The following is a 20138-nucleotide window of genomic DNA, read 5'->3' as shown; positions in this document are numbered from 1 at the left end:
CTCGTGGAACAAACATTTAAATGGTCCGTATAGGACTACATGGAACTTAATGGTGGTTCCTTTTTACTTGGCTCATTGATTGTACCATACAAAACACTTGTCTTCTGTATAAAAATTTTGCAAACAATATTATCCTACTCCAATTCCAATAGAGATTTAAGAATTTATTTATTCAAAATGCTCAACCCATCAAAATTCAGGAAAGAGACCTAGTACTAGCATTTGTAGTAGATCGTTCTGTAGAGTATACGAATATAAACCATTCGATACAGCAGGTGGTCATTTACTTACAAATGTTTCAATTGGTAAGAAAAAATTATGGTCAGTAAAAAAGTAAATATATCATTAGTACCATGTATATCCAATATCTACAATGTAGGTTTATTTTGATTTGATTTTTGTATGTAATTCTTTCACAAATAAAATGATTTATTATTTTATCAATTGAAATATTTGACTCCGCAGGGTTTAACCCATATGGTAACGGTATAGATTCCAGAAATATTTCTTTTAGAGAATATTATTGTGGTATTCAATTTTCATATGCTAAATTAGGTTAGGCGATTATGTAATTATTTTCTGTTTTTATTGCTTTCACCGATTCATATTCCATAGATTGACCAATGTATTAATTATGCTTAAAAAAATTGACAATATAAGACTTTTGGTCTCTTTTAATTAGTTCAAGAGCTTTGATAAATTCTTTCTTTTGTCCTATTTTCTGGCATCCCTTCCCAGCCAAGCTCCAATAGTTTCCCACGATTTGCTAAAGATGTGTGAGGCCTTATCATAGTGGAACACTTAACCTTTTTTATTTGACAGTTCTGGCCGTTTTTCTTCGATTCTTTAATCCAGTTTCATGAATTGTTGACAGTAAACATCAGAATTGATCTCTTAGTTCCTTGGAAGCACCTCAAAAAACACAACACCTTTGTAATACCACCAAACTCACAGCATGAGCTTTTTTGTTGTTTTTCAGCTTTCGATGTAGTTTGTGCTGGTTCATCGTGTTTACTCCATCCCTCTTCGCAACCTCTCGAACAGTTATGTGACGATCCCCTTCAATTATGTCTTTGATTTGGTCATCATCAACTTCAATAGGCCGACTAGAAAGTTGCTCATGTTTGAGGAAAAAATTTCCAGATCGGAATTTTTTATACCAATTTTGATACGTGCGCTCTGTTAAGCAATCATCACCATAAATTTCACATATTTCTTTGTGAGCAGCAGCAGCTTTCTTTCCTTTACGGAAATAAAAAAGTAAAATATGCCGCAAAGCTTCATTTTTGCATTCCATTCAAAATTAACTCACAACTAATAGCTTTAATAAAAACTAAGCACTACTTGCTTCTAAACTTACGTCAATGTGGTCAGAATTACGTGACAAACGGTAAAGTACGGTACTAACAACTACAGTTATTCAAAAAATAAAGCGGGAATCTCTATCAGTAAGAAGCGAAAGTACTATATTGCCAACCTTATAATTACGCAAATTGTCAATGTTAAGCCATATTTTGATAAAACCGAAATAATCGAAACGTGAAATTTTTACCAGTATTTTGAACTTATTGTATATTGTAAAATGAATATATATATATATATATATATATATATATATATATATTGTATATATATGTTCTAATCAACAAAACTTTTTAACATTATCTTCAATAATAGTTGCTGTTTTTCAAATCTCATTTCATCATTTCCTTTAATTAGATAAAAAATTTACCTCAAGCTTTTACGTTATTCATGAATAGTGAAAATGGTTATTGTTGAAGATTTTCGCAAATCCCTTGCTATCATATTCGGAGGATAAACTAAAGCCTTATGAATGACGATAAGTTTATTCAGTCGCGAAAGTACGACTAAATGAACTGAATTTGTTATTTTGACATTTTTGATGGTTCATGTATACATCTTCATTATCACAGAGATTTTGATAAGGATAAATTTTCCTACTATCAGTACAGGGTTTTCCATCATAAATCATCCTAACCCTTATTACCCTTGTTATTTTATATGCAGACTGGAATACTTTTCAATATCGATTAGAGTATTATTTGCCACCGAGAGAACGACTTCAAAAATATTTAATTGTGTTGTGATGTTTTCAGTATTAAATGGCAGACGTTTAGAGAAGTTTATGGTTATAATAACTAGAAATCTAATAATCCTCGAAAAGTTATCTGAAATTTTTCGCTTGTTTCAGATATTTTGTATGTATGTATGGATTTGGGGTCTCGTATACACTGCAACCTAAAGGATCTATTGTGTCACCCTTTCTTGCTGCGATAATGGAGAACCCTATATTTACAGCTGATCCGTTAATCCCACTTCTTTTAAAAAGTATGGCTTTAATTGCCAGAGATCTTCGTCTTCCATTTCAGACGCTCCCAGATGTAGTGCTCAGGAGTTCCTTAGTGTTTTACACTTCGAGAGAATGTGGATAGAGGTTTCATTATATGTGCAAAAAAACCTTCACGCCGCATTATCTGCTTGGTCTAACGTCTTCAGGTCTTTGTTGAGGCGATAGTGCCCCGATAAAGCTCCTGTTAGTGTTTGGAGATTGTTCTTACTTAGGTTGATACATTCTGCAGATCTACTCTGGTTATAGTTTCCCAGAAGAGTCTTAGCCCTTGAAGGTTGTCCCAATAATTGGTTTTTCTCCTTCTTTTTCAATGCTTTTTCCCTTGTTCTGTAGCTGATACCACAGAAGGATTCGGGTCCCACGAAGTGATTGTCTGCCCCCGCTTTAACGATCTTATCAGCTATTTAATTTCCCTTCACTCCGGTGTGTCCTGGATTCCATTGTAGGGTAATTTTATTTTTCTTGTGTAGCTCGCTTAATTTTTCTAGGCAATCCCAAACGAATTTGGATTTTATGATATTTGAGTTTAGTGCTCTAATAACTGCTTGACTATCGGACAGAATAATGATCTCTCTTTTGCGATAGTTTCTCTCTAGATTGAACTGAACACATTTTTAAATTGCATAAATTTCTGCTTGAAAAATGCTTGGCGCACTGCTCAAAGTTTCAGAACGTTTGGTAACCATTTAATGGCATTTCTGTTCATTTTTTGTATGGTGTTATGATCCCCCTTGCTTTTAAAGTTTATTATGGAGGTGAAGTTTTTCTCCAAGCTAAACTTTTTCGATGTAACTTCCGGAGGCATTATTTAGGAACGGGTTTTCTTTGATGATTCCATTTTAAGTGATAAATTCTCTGCTACGCTTTCCAGAACTATGTGGAGAGGATTTAGAATCACTTCTAATGCAGCTGTTGGGCAAGATTTCATGGCCCCAGTTGCACATGTTTCAGCTTTTAAGGGCGGTATATCTTCATACATTATTCCAGTAAAATTTTTTCTCGGGAAGTAGGTTTGAATAATTTTCTTTGAAGTGATAAATTTTATATATTTATTAAATTCTATGTTTATGTTAATAATGAGTTTCCCTATTATCTATTACCATCTTCATGTAGTAATTGATTTTAACGTCAAAGTCAGAATAAAATATTACGGACATTGACGTGGTTTTGTGTTCATTAATGAAATCGGAATTTGTGGTAAAATTCTCGTGACTTACTATGCTATAAAAAGATATTGAAATACTTCATTACACTAGCAGTAGAAAATCAGTTTTATAGAGAATTAAGTTGTATGAATACTTGTTCGGTATAATCGGATTTGGATTCGAATAGAAATTGACCACACAATTATATCCACAATTGGAATTATGTTCCATTTACCGACAACCTGCAGTGCCACGTCACTACTTGATCAATTTTAGCATTATTTCTTTGAGATAATTATGTTTTATTTAATTATCGTTAAAATGTAAAGCAGATATCTGCAAACCTTCCAAATTTGAGGCCACAATTATTACTGCATCTTAAGGACAAATAATATATAATAATAATAAATAATGTTTGGATTTTCTCATATTTATTAATAATTTCAAGTAGTACAATCACCGTCTTAAAAGACTAAGTATTGCTTGCTAACTTTGCTCCATATGAAGGTTACTAATCAATTTTGGCGAATGAATTTTTATAGCAGCACTGACGCTGCACATATGAGCGTTGTTACTTTAGTTTTGAGATAGAGAAATATTTATAATTGGATATGGCTTTATTGTTTTTCAAAATATTCTCCTTTAAGATCAGACATTTTTACCATTCCTCCATAATATGTGATTTGAACGCATCAACCGCTTCGTCGGGTGTAGAAAAACGTTGATTTCGCAATTTATTTTTGATATGTGGGAATAAAAAGAAATCATTGGGTTCCAAACAAGGACTGTATGGCAGATGACCCATTAACTCGATGTTTTGAATGTTCAAAAACGTTTTTGTTTGAACTGATGTGTGAGAGCTCGCATTGTCGTGGTGGAGAATGATTCGTCTTTTTAACACAATATGTGTTGAAAAGTTCCAAAAATCGCATGGCGAAAAATAAAATTTTGATAATATATTGTATATATTTTATAGTTCTTAATTCGCTTCTCGTTTTTTGTTTCTTTTCACAATTTCAGCAATTTGTTTTTATAAAATTTGGATTTGTATAGATTGTTCATCATTTGTGAAGTTAGAACAGACCACCGCTCCTTCCAGCGAGATTTAAATTTGTATGACTTGACTTCTAACGATACTTTTATATAAAGGATGTATTTTGCTTGGTTATAAGTATTCCACTGCATTACATATGAGGATCACAGAAGCCAGATTTGATACACTTCTCTAATGTGATCAAGTATAATGAGCTGGATTTTTCCTTGGTACAAAGATGAACTTTATATTTTTGTATGCATACTTTCAAGCCCATGAGGATAACCTGATGCTTTGTGAAAAATAGAACTGCATCACGGTACGGTTACAGAGGATTCGCGTTTTAACGATTTATCGTTGTCATGAACACGTCGGAACCCACTTGATTAATAAAAAAACGAAGGAAGTTATCCCGGTTATTCTGAATATGATTCAATCCTTACACTACCCACATATTAGTCACAATGTTGAAAGTTCGAACATATTTGATTTTTATATAAGAAATGTTTCAGTTTGAATACATAGATTTGTAATAGATGTCTCTAAATATTTGAAAACAAATATTTATAAGATATGGAGCCAAGGATTTCTGTGATGGGGATGTACTTTCGTCTGCCATTTGATTGTTCTGTAATCATCTTTCGATGCCTTCTAGGATGCGATATTCTTACTTTATTGGTCTTAAGAGATAATAGTTGATTATTATAAAAAAAGATGAGCTTCCGTTTTACTAGTAATGAGTAATATTTTTTAAAATCCTTTGACAACACAGAATTGATGTATAATATAACCACTGTCATGTGACTTACATGTTATAACGACAGTTCGTCAGCAAACGCATCCTCTATAACCGTAGCCTGGAAGTATATATTATTTTGTCTTTTCAAATAAGTTTTTAACTTAAGATACAATTCAATTTCGGAATCATGCACAAAAATAACACATGTAAACCACGCTATCTGATTTACTCGCACAAAATACAGGCAGATGTCTGTGTTTAGATGTTTTTAAAGTACAAAAATTATTTGTAAGTTATTCGTGGCTTGATATTGAAATCTACAGTTGTACAGTTTTTTGTTTCCAAAACAGGAAAGTTTTGTCTACTTTAAACAGGAGCAGGTTTATATCGTCCATCAGCAACTAAGTTAGAAAATTCTTCGACTGTCTTCCTGCTGCAGCGGTGTCTCCAATTACTTTAACGCTTGACATGGATTGTCGCACCTTAGACTGGTTGAACCAACACTCCGACGCTTCAATTCTCCATCCATCCATTTACTACCTGGCTTTTTAAAATGTGCATAAAGATTTTTCACTTTCTCAAATATTATAGTACCATTCAAGTACACTGGTAATAAGATGTGTTTTATTTTTGCGAATAAAGAAATTTTTAGCTGCGAATCGCAATAATTGAAAAAAAAGAACTGTGAATATGTTGCTTTTATCATATTATTGTTTAAAATTTTTTGGTTGAATTCTCAAAACGATGCTAATGTTCAGCAAACAATTGATGAACTGTTTGAATTTTCAAGTTTCCATTTTGATAGTAGTATTTAATTTCCGTTTATTGACAATAGTGTATATGGAATATTCTCATGTATCTTTTTATTGAATTGAGTTTCTACTGTGGAATTTTTTGATCGCATTATACAAAGCACTTGTCGAAACAATTATAAGGTTTTATGACGCTAGTATCCGAAACAAAAAAAAATATGTGTATATATTAATTGATTGTGAAAGAAATTCCTGACCTAACATCTACTATACTATTTTTTTTTGAAAATATAAAATGTATGTATTTATTATTGACAATTCACCATTTTTTTATATTGAAAAACCCTCTGTCACTAAGGTATAGAATTATTGGTTAATACCTTAGGATTGGCTCATTTACATTTTATAATGTATTGAATTCGAAATTAAGATAAGAAGGTATGAATATTGACTTTTGTCTGCTTTTTACTGCTGTATATAGAACTTTACCGTAAGAACTGGGCTATGGTACATTTTCTAATAAACTATTACTTGAATATTTTTTTTTTAAATCAATGATACTAAACTACAGGTGTCTTAGCAACATCTACATAATATAGGACAGTTTTAGATTAGATTAACGAACACTAACATTAATTCGCTCTTAATATTGTATACCTGGTATATCTAAAATAATTTTTTCCTATCATGTATTTTCTTCTTATAATAATGAACTAAAACATTTACTGTATTTTTTATAAAAAAAGAAAAATGCTATAAAAATTATTCATTTATTTTATAATTGAAATAAAAGTTCTAGAAATCTAAACTAAATAGGAATGAGAGTTATGAATGTTTGATAATGAGTACTACAGCATCCAACTAAGCTTTGCGCTTCGCTATTATCTACCCAATTCTACAGGCTAAACCATTAAGCAGCGTTTTCGGAGCCGTCAGTTCGTTGAAATCTATCGTTGAGGTCGGATGTACGTTCGTTTCCCACCATCTCCGTGCCATGTGATGACCCCCCAGATTCATTTTGCGTTAATATATTAACTAATGTGACATCTTAAAAATTTGTGATAGAGTTTAGTGCCTTATAATTGTGTTGTTATTTTTAAATTACCAATTGTGGATATGTACGCTGCTTACGCGGGGGGAGCACCGCCGCATTACGCTCCCCCTCCGCCCCCTTCATACTTACAACCTCATGCGCCGCCACCTCCTATTCCTCACCATGTACAAGTTCCTCCTATCGGCTTGGGCCAGGATCCTACCCCCGTTGCACATTTTTCGAAAAAACGGATAAGGTAAATAATTTATTTTTATAAACGATTACTATTTCTATAAAATAATTTAATGGTTCAATTCAAGAAAGTTTTCACATTGATTGAAAATGTGGTGGAAACTCATTGATATCTATAAAAATGGCTTTTTTTTAAGGAAGAAATTGATTTCTATTTATTTCTTCATCTATGGAAATTATGGTTATTACAGTGAATTACAGGCTTAATGTTTTATAAGAAATAGTCTATTTTTGTAATTATAATGAAATGAAAAATGAGTTTCAACTTTATAGAAAGGTTATCAAAAGAATTAAAATCCCATTAAATATTCATTTTCTAACTAATATAGAATTTCTTCAAATAACACTATTCACTATTTGTCGCACTCATTTCGATTTATTTGTTGAAAACTTTAATGTAATAAAATAGTACTAATTCACTTATATTGATAATATTCAATCCACATCTTAATATTCTTCAATTTTTTATTTCCTATATCTTTTTATATGTTATTCGCGATTATTTATCTTGATTTTAGGTCTCGTTTCGTAGAAAATCAATTTAAAATAACAGATAAAATATGTTAAGTTTCGACCTACTTCGCTCTAAATATGACTTAATATTTACAACTTACAATTCCTGATTATATTAATCAATAAATGAATCATGAATTTTAAAATAAAATCAGAATAGAAATAATTTCTTCCTAGTTGTTACATCTCAAAAATATGTAGCAGCCATCAATAAAATTATTCGCAGTTGCATTTAAATTTATAAAATAAAACTATAAATTTTACTTAAATTGCTTATGTTTTTTTATCATTGATAGCTTTCTCGTTGCTGTGTATATAAACCATTTCTAAAAAATATATACTCAAGAGAGGGTTAGAACAGTTTGTCGATGTAACTTCGATCAATTTTTTTGATAAACTTGTATTTAACAATATATATAAACGTAGTGAATGATGTTGCAGAACGAGGTATTAAACTAATGCAAGAGTGCAACGATTTGTTTAAAAAAGATGAAGGACAGAAACAATTCTTCATTCAAATCTTAGATGATTTGTAATGTTTTACAATGTTTTGTATCACGGGGTCTATTTTTCTGGATCGTTTGCTAGCCTGCATTATTTCGTCCAAAGTATTATCAAAAGTAATGGGCTGAGTACTCCAACTTGTATAACTTGTATTGTTTTAAATTTTGTTGTTTAGCAATTGTGTTGCATTCTTATTATTAAATGATTTCTGACCTCAAGAGTTCGCTCTATATTATTTGACTTGGTGCTGATAATAGCGCTTCCAAGATTAATAAGACAAATGTTTATTTATAGTTTGTGTGTTAGAGAAATTTATCTGTTAAATTCTAATGGTAAAAAATGATCCTGTATACCTTACTATAGTCTAAATCCGCCTTGTTTCCTCCTATCTGTCAGTCTTAATCTCATGTAATATTTTTTATATATTTTACTTCATCGAATCAAAATATTTTAATAATAAAATTCAACAGCAAGCATTCCTGACAAAATGTTATCTACAGGATGATGGAGTTTATAACGTTGAGAATGTTTACAACATTCTCATTAATGTTCATTGTAGCCCCATCCTATAGATACCAGTTCTTTTTAATTACCTTTACAGATGACTCACCATCATTCTTAACTATTAAAAATTTGACATTAGATGAAACTATGAAAATAATTGATTTGTTTCCAAACTGTTAAAGTCTATTGTCTTTCAACTTAGCTGAATCAAAATTAAAAAAATGTAAGTCATTAAGCAATGAAATTATTGGCAACTTCATCTAATTCAACTGAAATGTATATGCTCAAGACTATATCAATGTATTAATTCTATACAGCAAGCGATAAAATACTTTTTGAAAACAAGTGTGTTGGTATCTTATATTTGTGTCTAGATTGTGGTGGTTTCTGAAAAACTGGTCTAATGTTTAGTATCAAACCAAATTTCAAATGTATGCTAACGTTGATTTTTGAGCGAATATTTCGCATTACTTCATACTATAATTGATGACACTTGTTTGCATCGTTAATACAACTCAGCTGAAAATTATTAAATATTAAATCATTTAAGCATTAGTTCTTTCTGAATAATTGTCAAATTTGGTGGAAAAAAGGTTTTTATTTCAACAGTAATCGCCTAATGGACAAGTCAGTAACGTATTTCTAATACACCGACGTTCAGAATAACGCGCGTTTGGTACTTCAAACTAAATTCAGACGTTAACAGTAAACCTTTACATGCATTCATCTGTATCGATACAAACACGCTGGTACTTCGGTACAGATGCGAGGCAGTCGCAAGTATGTTTTACAGAAATCTTCTTTTCACCATACTAATAAATCGACAGACACCACAGTTTACGCTGGCTGAATCGGATACATTGGTTATCTACAGCGCCGTAACATATTTTTATTCCAAAATCTTGATGTACTTCCATAATCTTCCGCGTTAATAGCTAGAGTGAGTAATAAATCTATAGTTGAATTTCTATTTTTTTAAAACTGATCAATTAAGCAGTACCTCTATATTTTTCGTTTTTATTTTCCGAAAAATTTTGCACAAAATGTTGAATTAATATTCAATAATTTTAGGGGTCCTGAAATTACGAAACAGTCTTCTAGTATACATGAACAGATACTTTATGAATTCCAGAAGCATCACTATTTTTTGTCGCCTTCACATAGTTTAATTTACATTTTGTCTATTTGTCCGTTTTGTATATCCTCGTTCAAATCTGGACATGACAAAATGTTAGTAGTTATAGAAAATCTGAAGAAACATTAATTGGAAAGTGGTAGGCTGATGTCGAAGAAAGCGATGTAAAAATTCATTTTCTCCACAATTTTGCAACTTTCATAAAACTTTCCAAACATTTATTGGGCAGTTACGAAAAAAATACGACTATTGAAAACTCAGTACTTGGTAGACAATGTGGAAAATGTTCAAGGATACGCACTGCCTTAGAATTTCCTTCCCACTACCACACGGATGGGGAGAACGTCCTGAGAACAAAATGATGACTGATGACGAAACTTGAGTAGCATAATATGCAAAGAAAAAACAACAGTTGAGGTTATACCGACTCTCCAACAAAGCTGAGGAAAGCTAGTCAGCGAGGAAGCCGATAAATATAGTCTTTTGGGATGTTCAAGAATACCTAACTAATTCCTGGCACGTGAAATGACAAACAAATTGACGGAAATAGCAGGCAATCGCGTTTTTTGCTGAAGGAAAAGATTGAAACTTTTAATGTCTAAGTAATTTTTTGCTTTATTATAATTCACTATTTTCAAAGACATTTGCAAGATTACTTGGCTTTCTTTATAATTTCGGTTAAACAAAGCCATATGTTATCTCCTAATGATCATTGTAGTAAATAGACAGAACACATGAGCTACACTTTTATCTTGGCTATTTGCAGAAAATTGAATTGAAAACAAAACATACTTTTCTTACCTTTTCTATACTGGGAAGGACTACAAAAATTTCCGACCTGATATACCGGGTGAATTTTAAAGAAGCGCTTTGCATTAAATTAAATATGTAGTTTGGTTTCGACTGTTGACAGTTGAAGGCATGTTACATCTATTTTAATTTGTTTTTCGTATCTGTTTGTTATTTTTGTATTTAATTTCAGTGTTTATTATTATTAAGTATTTAAATTCATTGAGAGTGATGGCTTTTTGGTTCTATTTTGATGTATACGATATAGTATCTAATAGTGAAAAAAGTGTTAGTACGAATGTCAGTAAGAGTTTGGACATAAAAATTCGCATATTCAACGTCAAATGGTTATTTTAAATATGTTTGAGTACCTAGGACGAGAACATGTAGATCATTGAGAAAATGCTATTATTAAACAGATTGAAAAATTGATTTTAATTCCATATTTTACCATTTATCGCGTGGTGCAAATGGGGGATAAAGTGTTTAGTTATTTAGAATTATATCAAATGATTATGTTGATTGATTTAATTGGTACCATCTGTTTGAATAATACATGTTTATAGGAGTATAAAAATTTATCTAAATATATATTTTTATGATACTAACAATCAAATGTTGCCGATAAAATTGTATTGGCCGGCGTTTTCTTTATCAAGTGATATCAGGTAGTATAGATACTAACACAAAAACAAATGATCTGCACTCACTTCAATTCTACCAGTGTAAATTTTACATATACTGTCACAATAAATTATAATTGTACTAGATTTCCACTACACCCTTCTTATTAGAATTTAAATCGAACAGAATCAAACCAAGAATGGGAAAAAGTACGTCGAGCTGTTATTGAATTACTAAGATTTTTTTCACATGTCACAAATAATTTAACAAAAATATTGTTAAATCCTTTTGCCTTAAAGTAAGATTCTAAAAAATGAATTTCCTTAATAATCTTAAAGATAATTGAAAAAAGAAAACTAGAGATAAAAACAATACACTACCACTACTTCTAACTAAACAATTTTCAAATTTATGATACAGATATAGTTCCCATTTTCCCGAGCCAAAATCTTGGACTGATTTCTTTACAATGTATTCAAAATTTAGTTCATCGGTAAACAGTACATTGTTGTAATTATCGTTTTAAATTTGATTTTTCATCATAATTTCACAGAATTCCGTCAATTTGTTGTTCTTGGGAAATATCTCCTTACAGCAACTGTCTCCATTTAGTTTCAAATATTCCGAGCAGTTCCATCACAGACATTAATAATATGTTCGCTGGGACGAGGATAATGGGTTTCATCAGCAGCACAGATTTATTTTTGTTGATTATTTAGAGGTCTATAATTCTAAGCGTATTCTTCTAGCATGCAAATTCCCAATTTCTTCTGCGTTTGAGTTACGAAATTGGTAGGAAATTCAAAATAACCGAAGCTCATGTTTTAGAATCCTATCTATATACAATAAATAAAATACATCTTCTTCAATGTTAAATAATATTTTCAACTGATTATATAGTGGTTTTTGTATTCATAATAATTATTATAAACTGAAAATTGATTCTAATATTCTCAGTAAGAGAAGTAAACAAAGTAGTGGTATAATTATTTAATGAAAAATATGGAATATTTGGTTGGAGGATGTAACAGACGTAAAAATGTCGTAAAAACTTGGAAAATCATCAAAATTTCAAAAACGTACGTTTCCTTACCTGACTCTGATTTGTATATGACGATAAAAATATAAAATGCATGATGCGTTCAACTTTTTATTACTTTATTCTTCTTATTTCCGTCGTAATTCCTAAAATAATAAAAATACATTGTATACTTCTTTTCTTTAAATGAAGGTCACCAAAATTCTCATGCTCTTTGATTAAAATATCTTTTTCAGAATGTTCTTCCATCAAAGAATTGTTATATTATAGTTTATGCAAAATCAAATATTTCTCTTTGACTTTTTAACGAACATTTCATTGAAAAGGATTCGCAACCAAATACAATAGAATTGTTCTGGAAGAGTTTGAACTGAGAATTTAAAGATAGATTCCAAAATGGTCGAAAATTAAAATTTTCCACTGATTTAAAATTTAGAAGAGTTTTTGTTTATTTATTATGAAGTATCCACTCATTAGCACCATTTTTATTGTTTTATACAAAATCTATTTAATTAGGGCTGGAAAATATTGTATGTTATTTCATTGCCACAACCTTACAATGATCATCTCATCAAATTTGACAAATGTGGCAGCAAATTATACCATTCTATAGATTATACATTTGTCAAATTATTAACAACAGAAAATAACTACAAGAACGCCTATTTTTAGATACATACAACATATATTGCTCAAGATGATCAATGTATTGATAGATAAAAATAGACATTGATATTTATGTGTATTGTCATTTTTAAGGTACCGTTTTCAATTAGATGGATTTAATATTTAATAGAAATCTTGTATTATCCCAATATCCTCGTTTAATTCTTTGTCGATGAATACCTAGTTATTCGAAAGCTTGGAATTAGAGGATTCGATCCCGGTCGATTTTTCTAGTTCCAGGATTTCGGGATTATCAACAGTTAATACCGGGATTCCAGGATAGTCCCGGGATTTTATTGGTAATAGAAAGTGGTAGCAAAAAGAAAGTAGAACATATCAAAATCAACCTTTTATTTTAAATTTTTACTTAAATCTTCAAAAACAAAACAAAATTATAAATTATTGCCTAGTTTGTTTATTTTATTTTACAATAAACTTAAAAAAATCAACTTCTTAAAATTTGTCAAAAGAGATCAATGTTAATAGGACTCATATTTTAAATCAAATAGACTAGAAACTATAATTTACTTATTTAAGCCACGAAAATAAAATCTAAGAAATAACAACGCATCCAACGTCTCATCCGAGAGCATACTTCTTAATTTGTTGCACAAATATGAAGCAGCGGAAAACGCGTGTTCAGGCTCGATGGAAGTTGGACGTATCGTCAATAAATTTTTATAAGCCTTCTCCAAATTATAACCTCGTGTGGAACTAGCCTCATAAAGAATTCATTTCTTGCTTAATGATCTTATAGAGATCAGTTTCTTTATATGCTTCAGGATTTATAGTTTTCATACTGTTTTCTATTTCGTTCTGAAGCTTTTCTTTTAATGTTAAATCAGTTTTACTAGTTGTCTGCGTGGGTTCAATGTTCATGTCATTTTCTTCATTATCACTATCTTCAATTTTCCCAGTTGACAAAATAATCTGTTTTTTTATAGTCATCTTGCTTGGACATGAAAATAACTCCTTCACAGTCTCCAAGTCAGTCTTCTCAGTGTGAGGATTCTGTAGATAGTTTAATACTCCACTTATTCACTTTTTCGATGATCTTTCAAGCGGTTCAATAAATGTGTCTTTAAGTTAGAAGCCAAAATTGAGTCATTGTCACGCAATTTTTGAAAAAGAAACTTGAGTGTCGCATCCGCCGTATACAAATTGGCGTCAGAACGACAAAGTGCTTCTACAGATAATTCAACTGGCACCAATACCTTGATTATCTCACTAATGAGTTGAAAATCTGACTCTTCAAATGGTACAAGATTATTAAGATCAATAAGTGCCTTTTTTACGCTAGTTTTTAAAAGATCAAATCGCTCCAGCATTGTAAAGAGACTGTTCCAACATTTTTCAAGGATGCTCATTTGAAAATAAGAACCACTTTACGAACCTTCTTTACTAATTCATTAATATTTCGATCATCATAAGTCAAATCCCGACCATTTCCAGTTTCAATTACTAATCCTGAGTATAGTCCTTCATTATCATCATCCGAGTCATCAATATCATCACTGGTAGTCTCATTTACAGGTGTCTTTTTATACAATAAATTACAAACGGCTAAATAGTGTTCTATATTAACAAGTTTTCCAACCTTCAGCATTACATTTGGACCATCAGTCACTATTGCCACAATATCTGTATCTAATGAGATATGAAACTCCAAAAGCGGCTTTTTTAAAGTATGAACACAAGTTTCGGTAATTTAAATTCATATATCTCTTATTAAAGGTAGAAGTCCATTCGTCAAAACTTAGACTAAATCGTTGTCCTCCTTTTTTCAATGTAGATAGTTCAGCTGTTATTTATTTTTTTTATCTTTACACTATAGTCTAGTACTCTGTTGCGGATTGTTGAAGCAGATTTAGGTAAGTCTGAGTACCCTTTTGCTAAGAGTAACGATCTTAAATCGTTTGTTGTCACAAAGGAAAACGATCTAGCGAAGTCATACGGGCCAAACCATCGTCAAGAGTATCAGATTTCACAAAATAGTCGGCGACTGACATCATTTTTCTTTTCGAAGGTGGTCTTTCATTATTTTGGTTCGTTGAGGAAGATGCCTTATCAGAATCTACTTTTACGGAATTTTTTGAAAATAGATGAGTATGTAGGCCTTTGGTTGATCCTCCTAAGATTTTTAAAATAGCTAAACAACGCTTACATTGTGCTGAGCTACCCGTTTTTCGACTAAAAAATGACTCCATACTGACGTAACGTCTTCATCTTTTTTATGTTTGACATAAAAACTTTCCTTGGAGAATGACATTGTTTACTTCTTAAACCTAACCAAAAAGGAAAAGAACATTTAAATCTATGTCAGGGCCAGATTAAGATTTATAAGGCCCGGGGCTAAAATAATGACGAGGCCCCCTTAAGGAATTCGGAAACCCGGAAAAATTCACAAAATAGTATCAATACTTTAGATTTGTGGCATCAACACATTAAAAAATACAGAATGATTTCCAAATGATGGGGCCCGGGGCTATACCCCCCCCCCCAAGCCCCTAGCTTAATCCGGCCCTGATCTATGTACAACATAAACATAACCTCTTAGATCAACAGAAAAAACATTCGCTGTTTTTCATCTATATTTTCTCATACACATTAATGCATTGTTGTTTTTTAATAAATTAATTGTTTATCACCAATTAACAATATCAATACTTACACGATCTGAAGCGTAATTTTTACACTACTTTACACACATTTAATTAATCCGACACCGGTCGTTAGCAGAAACAAACGCAATCAGTTGTGTAAACAAGATGGCCGGCAAATTTTGACGTTTAACGTTAAATGAAAGTAAGTGCGTTTCGTTTCACGCACATTTTTATTACACATTATAAAAAATATATTAGTCCCGAAAATCCCGGGATTCGGGATTCATTGAATTTAATCCCGAAAATTTCGGGATAAAATATGATAGGAATCCTGATCTTCTAGATCCCGGGACCGAATCCTCTACTTGGAATACATTTTTAATGCCAAAATCCCACGACAATTCATGATATACGTCATCTATTGATAAATATAGAATATATAATAGAAATTTAGTTCTAAAGAACAGATAAAAATGTTAACGTTTCGATCTTTACCAAAAGGTGACTTGACACTCGCATAATTTTATTAATCAATAGATTACCTACAACATTCATATAAAAAAATCTGTTTTAATCACAAATTGAATTATGAATTTTACTTAAATTATCGAGTTCTCGCCAGCTTTCTCATTCCTATGTATGCGAACCATTTCTAAAAAGTTTCTTCCTGTTATATTTGATCCCCATCCAAAAATTTTTGAATTTTTATAATTGAATTAATGCAGTCCTTTTGTTTATGTCATTTACGACTTATACTAATATCATATTTATTTGAATAATTCGATAGTTGTAAAAGTGCTTGAAAACTGTAAATTATTTATTAGTTTACCTTCAGTCTCCGAAGACGATAACTTGGTTATCGAAACGCGTGTCAGACAGTGTAATTATTGGTGTGGTGGTAGTTTAAACAGTGTGTTTAGTAGGAAGAAATACATTGGTCAGTATAAAAGGTCACTCGCCATTTGGATACCCTCTCACAAAAATGACATTAAATTATATCCTGACTTTCTTACCGAACACGTTTTATATAGAAATCATTATATGGATTATAAATTTGCCCAAAGTTTTAACAACTGACAACAACTACAAAAAACGACTATTTTTAGAAACAACATATATTGCTTATTATTTTATTAATGTAAAAATGGCTCTAATAACCTTAGAGTAATCTGATACGACTATCAGATTGTGAATTTAGATGCTTATCTATTCAAAAATCAAAAAAAAATGATAAGGAACCATGAAATATAAAAAAAACATACCTTCAATTATAAAAACTGAAAAACGGAAACGGAATGAAATACCAGAAAAGGGGTTTTTAGAAAGGGGTCTCATACAAATGAACAAGAAAGATGTCAATGATAAAAAGAACCTAATTTGAGTAATATTTTCAATTCTATCTTATAAATTTCAATGCAACTACGAATAATTTAATTGCTTAACTGCTTAATATTTTTGAAATGTAACAATTAGAAAAGATTAGATTTTGTGATTAAAACAGTCGTTTTTTTATGTCGTCATATTTTGGTAAAGACCGAAATAGGTCAAAATATTAATTTTACCTGTTTTTAAGAACAAATTTTGTATTGAAAGAAATATTCAATCGACAATAACCTTTTGCCTACAATAAATTATTAAAAAGTACTAACCACCCGTATTGATTATTCATCATATAATATATGTGTGTATGTGTTTTCACAAATGAGTGGAAGGTCCATATATCACTTCCCATTTGATGTGTTTCTTTGATAATAATTATATGAAAAATTGATTTATGAACGTTATGAAAATGAAAATATGTTTCCAAACATTAATTGAATAACAGTAATAATTTTGATTTGATAAGCAGTATTAGAAACGTTTTTCTACATGTTTACCTAGTTTCTTAATTTTCTTGCTATTTCTTCTTATCATAACATTCGGAGTAATAAGCACGAAGTTGACTGCTTTATCAGCATGTTTAAGTATATATTATATATTAGTGTATTCTAAAACGTATTAATTACCTATTTTGAATTGGAATATTTTCTTAAAAATCGTTTAATTACTAAAAATAAAATTTTCGCTTTCTGCAGCTATGAATAACAGGCGCTCATTAAAAACTACTGCCCCGACAATTACATCTTCTGTTAGAAACTCAATTTTTCCGTAGATTTCCACATCTCATGGTTAAATAACTTTCTTAAAGCAAGATAAGACTTTTTTCATAAATATATAACATAAAGAATTATTTTGAATTTAGATTCTTTTTTCTATTTTACGATTAGGGACGATATGTTTTAAGGCAACAGTTATCCTCAAACAATACATGTCAAAATTTCGCAAACTGGCTTTACTTAAACCGTCGTCGTATTGAATGAAAAACGTTTTTTGTTGGGTAGATATACTATATACTCGATATGTCTCAGTCACTCCATAAAATTGCTATTTTTTGTGAATCTACTATTCTGCTAACTAGAAAGCTATATGCCTAAGTGTATCGCATTTGTTAACAGTAAAATACCGAATATGACACTTTCGGAAGTTAAATTTCACCTAAAATTAGTTTTTTCTATTAAATGGGTCTAGGAATTCAGACATATTTTTGATATAACTCATAGTTACATTATGAATATTCACAATAATTCTATATGGTATTCTTTTGTCTACTGTTTACATCCAAACAACTACAGGTGTAGTGTTTGTATCTGGGAAATTCATACTGTAGATTCTTATGTTTTAGTTACACAGTACAATTATGAAACAGGAAGTTCTCTACCGAGATTTATTATAGGGGAAATAAGAGCGGTTTTCCGTTTAAAATAATTAAAGATATAATGAGAATTTTAAACGTCACATCAATATGAATCTATAAATAATAAACAAATCATTTTACATCTAAAATTGGTTGAGGTGCAATTAATGACTGTTGATGAAGTAATAAATTACATCTATTACTAAACACTATAAAGAGGTACTAAATATTTATTAACTGATAAATATCGTGTGGCTAATATTGAGCGACTAACAAAGGCATTTTTAGTGATATTGCTTGTATTAATTTTGAAATTTTCAGTAACGAATGAACGATAACAATTTTATGGGGATATTGGTAAATACATACATACACAGTATCTCAGTAACTCTCATCTTTGTCATCAAATGTTTAAAAGACAACTTTAGAAGCGAGATATTCTCTTACGAAGGTTGAAGCAGTGAATCAAGCATAATCCTAAGTTTGTTTTTATCGAGTTAATTTGTTCCTTGAACCGAGAGCCTGTCTCGAAATAAATATTCCAATAGGACTGAGAATTCTATGAGGTGATCTGTTTGCTCCGCTCTTTACTTATTCATAAATCGAAACAATTATTTACTTACTTACATTCTGACCCATTATGTACAGACTGACGCTAGAAACTGACAAGTCTGAACCTGATGGAGGTTTTCAATATATGAATGTCTGTATCCATAATCTCATTGCTGTTATTAATTTTTTTCTCATCTTTCCGTTCATTTACTGAAATGATTTTTTTAGGTATTGAAACGGATAAGATACATATATAGAGTCATATAATTGATTGATATTAAAATAATCGACCAACTATTTAATTCAATTATTAAGTTTATAACCCAATTCTACTTTTACATAAGTATGGATATTTTAGGCACAACCATTGCTTTAATTTATGAAATTGAATTTTACGAATAAAACAGAATACCCATGAGTAGTGATTGGCGACAATGAGCTATAGCCATCTAAAAAGTTACTCCAATAGTGCTTTGCACAAGCCTGCGAAATTGGTTACTTAAATGAAGGCTTAGCAGAAAGAATAAAATTCAAATCTGTCATTCCGGAACTTCCCTCTTCCAGTTTTGTGTCGATTGTGAATAATTTTAAATATTTACTTAGGTAAGCTTTGGGTTGATCATATTCTAATAAATATTTTCATAAAAGTCGTCATCATAATTAATTTATAATACTATTTTTGTTAATAAATAGTATTCTTTGTTCATATTACAGTATTGTTAGTAATTTTTTTCGCAAATTTTAATGTTTAATATTGTAGATAAGGTTATTTGTCTAATGATTCTTAGAAATAAAAACAAAACAGATTAAATATAAACATATGATATAATATTTAGAAACATATTGGTAACAGGGTCACTTTGATATAAACATATTTGAAAATATATAACAATATTTGTGTCTATGGGAGTCACGTTCATCCTTGTATCTTAAAAATTACATCCCATTCCCATTCCCCTATCAGTCATCGAGCGTGATAAAAATTTCCCAGTACAATTTCACTTTTTATTAATAATTTCTTTGAATTTCATGGGTGTTCCAAAATCGACGCCTTATCAAATAGAACACAACCTTTTATTCATTTTTTTTGTTGAATCGTGAAAAACAAAACATAAGTTTAAGTATGAAATCTAATCATAGGTAGTGCAAA

General features: G+C 30.6%; 1 protein-coding gene across 10 annotated transcripts in view; it reads left to right on the top strand.

Moving 5' to 3' along the window:
• The window catches only part of LOC130451000 (aryl hydrocarbon receptor nuclear translocator homolog), a 96580-nt gene that overhangs the window by 12290 nt on the left and 64152 nt on the right, over positions 1-20138 (top strand). For 2 of the 10 annotated variants that reach the window (XM_056789774.1, XM_056789778.1), the window contains exon 1: positions 6816-7329. The exons of 5 other annotated variants lie outside the window; for them this stretch is intronic. In XM_056789774.1, coding sequence (XP_056645752.1) covers positions 7157-7329 — 173 coding nt within the window. In that variant the 5' untranslated portion in view covers positions 6816-7156. Of the gene's footprint in view, positions 1-6815; positions 7330-20138 lie in introns of those variants that run through there. 3 more of the 10 variants (XM_056789777.1, XM_056789773.1, XM_056789776.1) reach the window with 3 other exon arrangements.

The sequence above is a fragment of the Diorhabda sublineata genome, chromosome X (genome assembly GCF_026230105.1).
Source record: "Diorhabda sublineata isolate icDioSubl1.1 chromosome X, icDioSubl1.1, whole genome shotgun sequence".
NCBI lineage: Eukaryota > Metazoa > Arthropoda > Insecta > Coleoptera > Chrysomelidae > Diorhabda > Diorhabda sublineata.
This window is presented reverse-complemented; position numbering and strand designations above follow the sequence as displayed.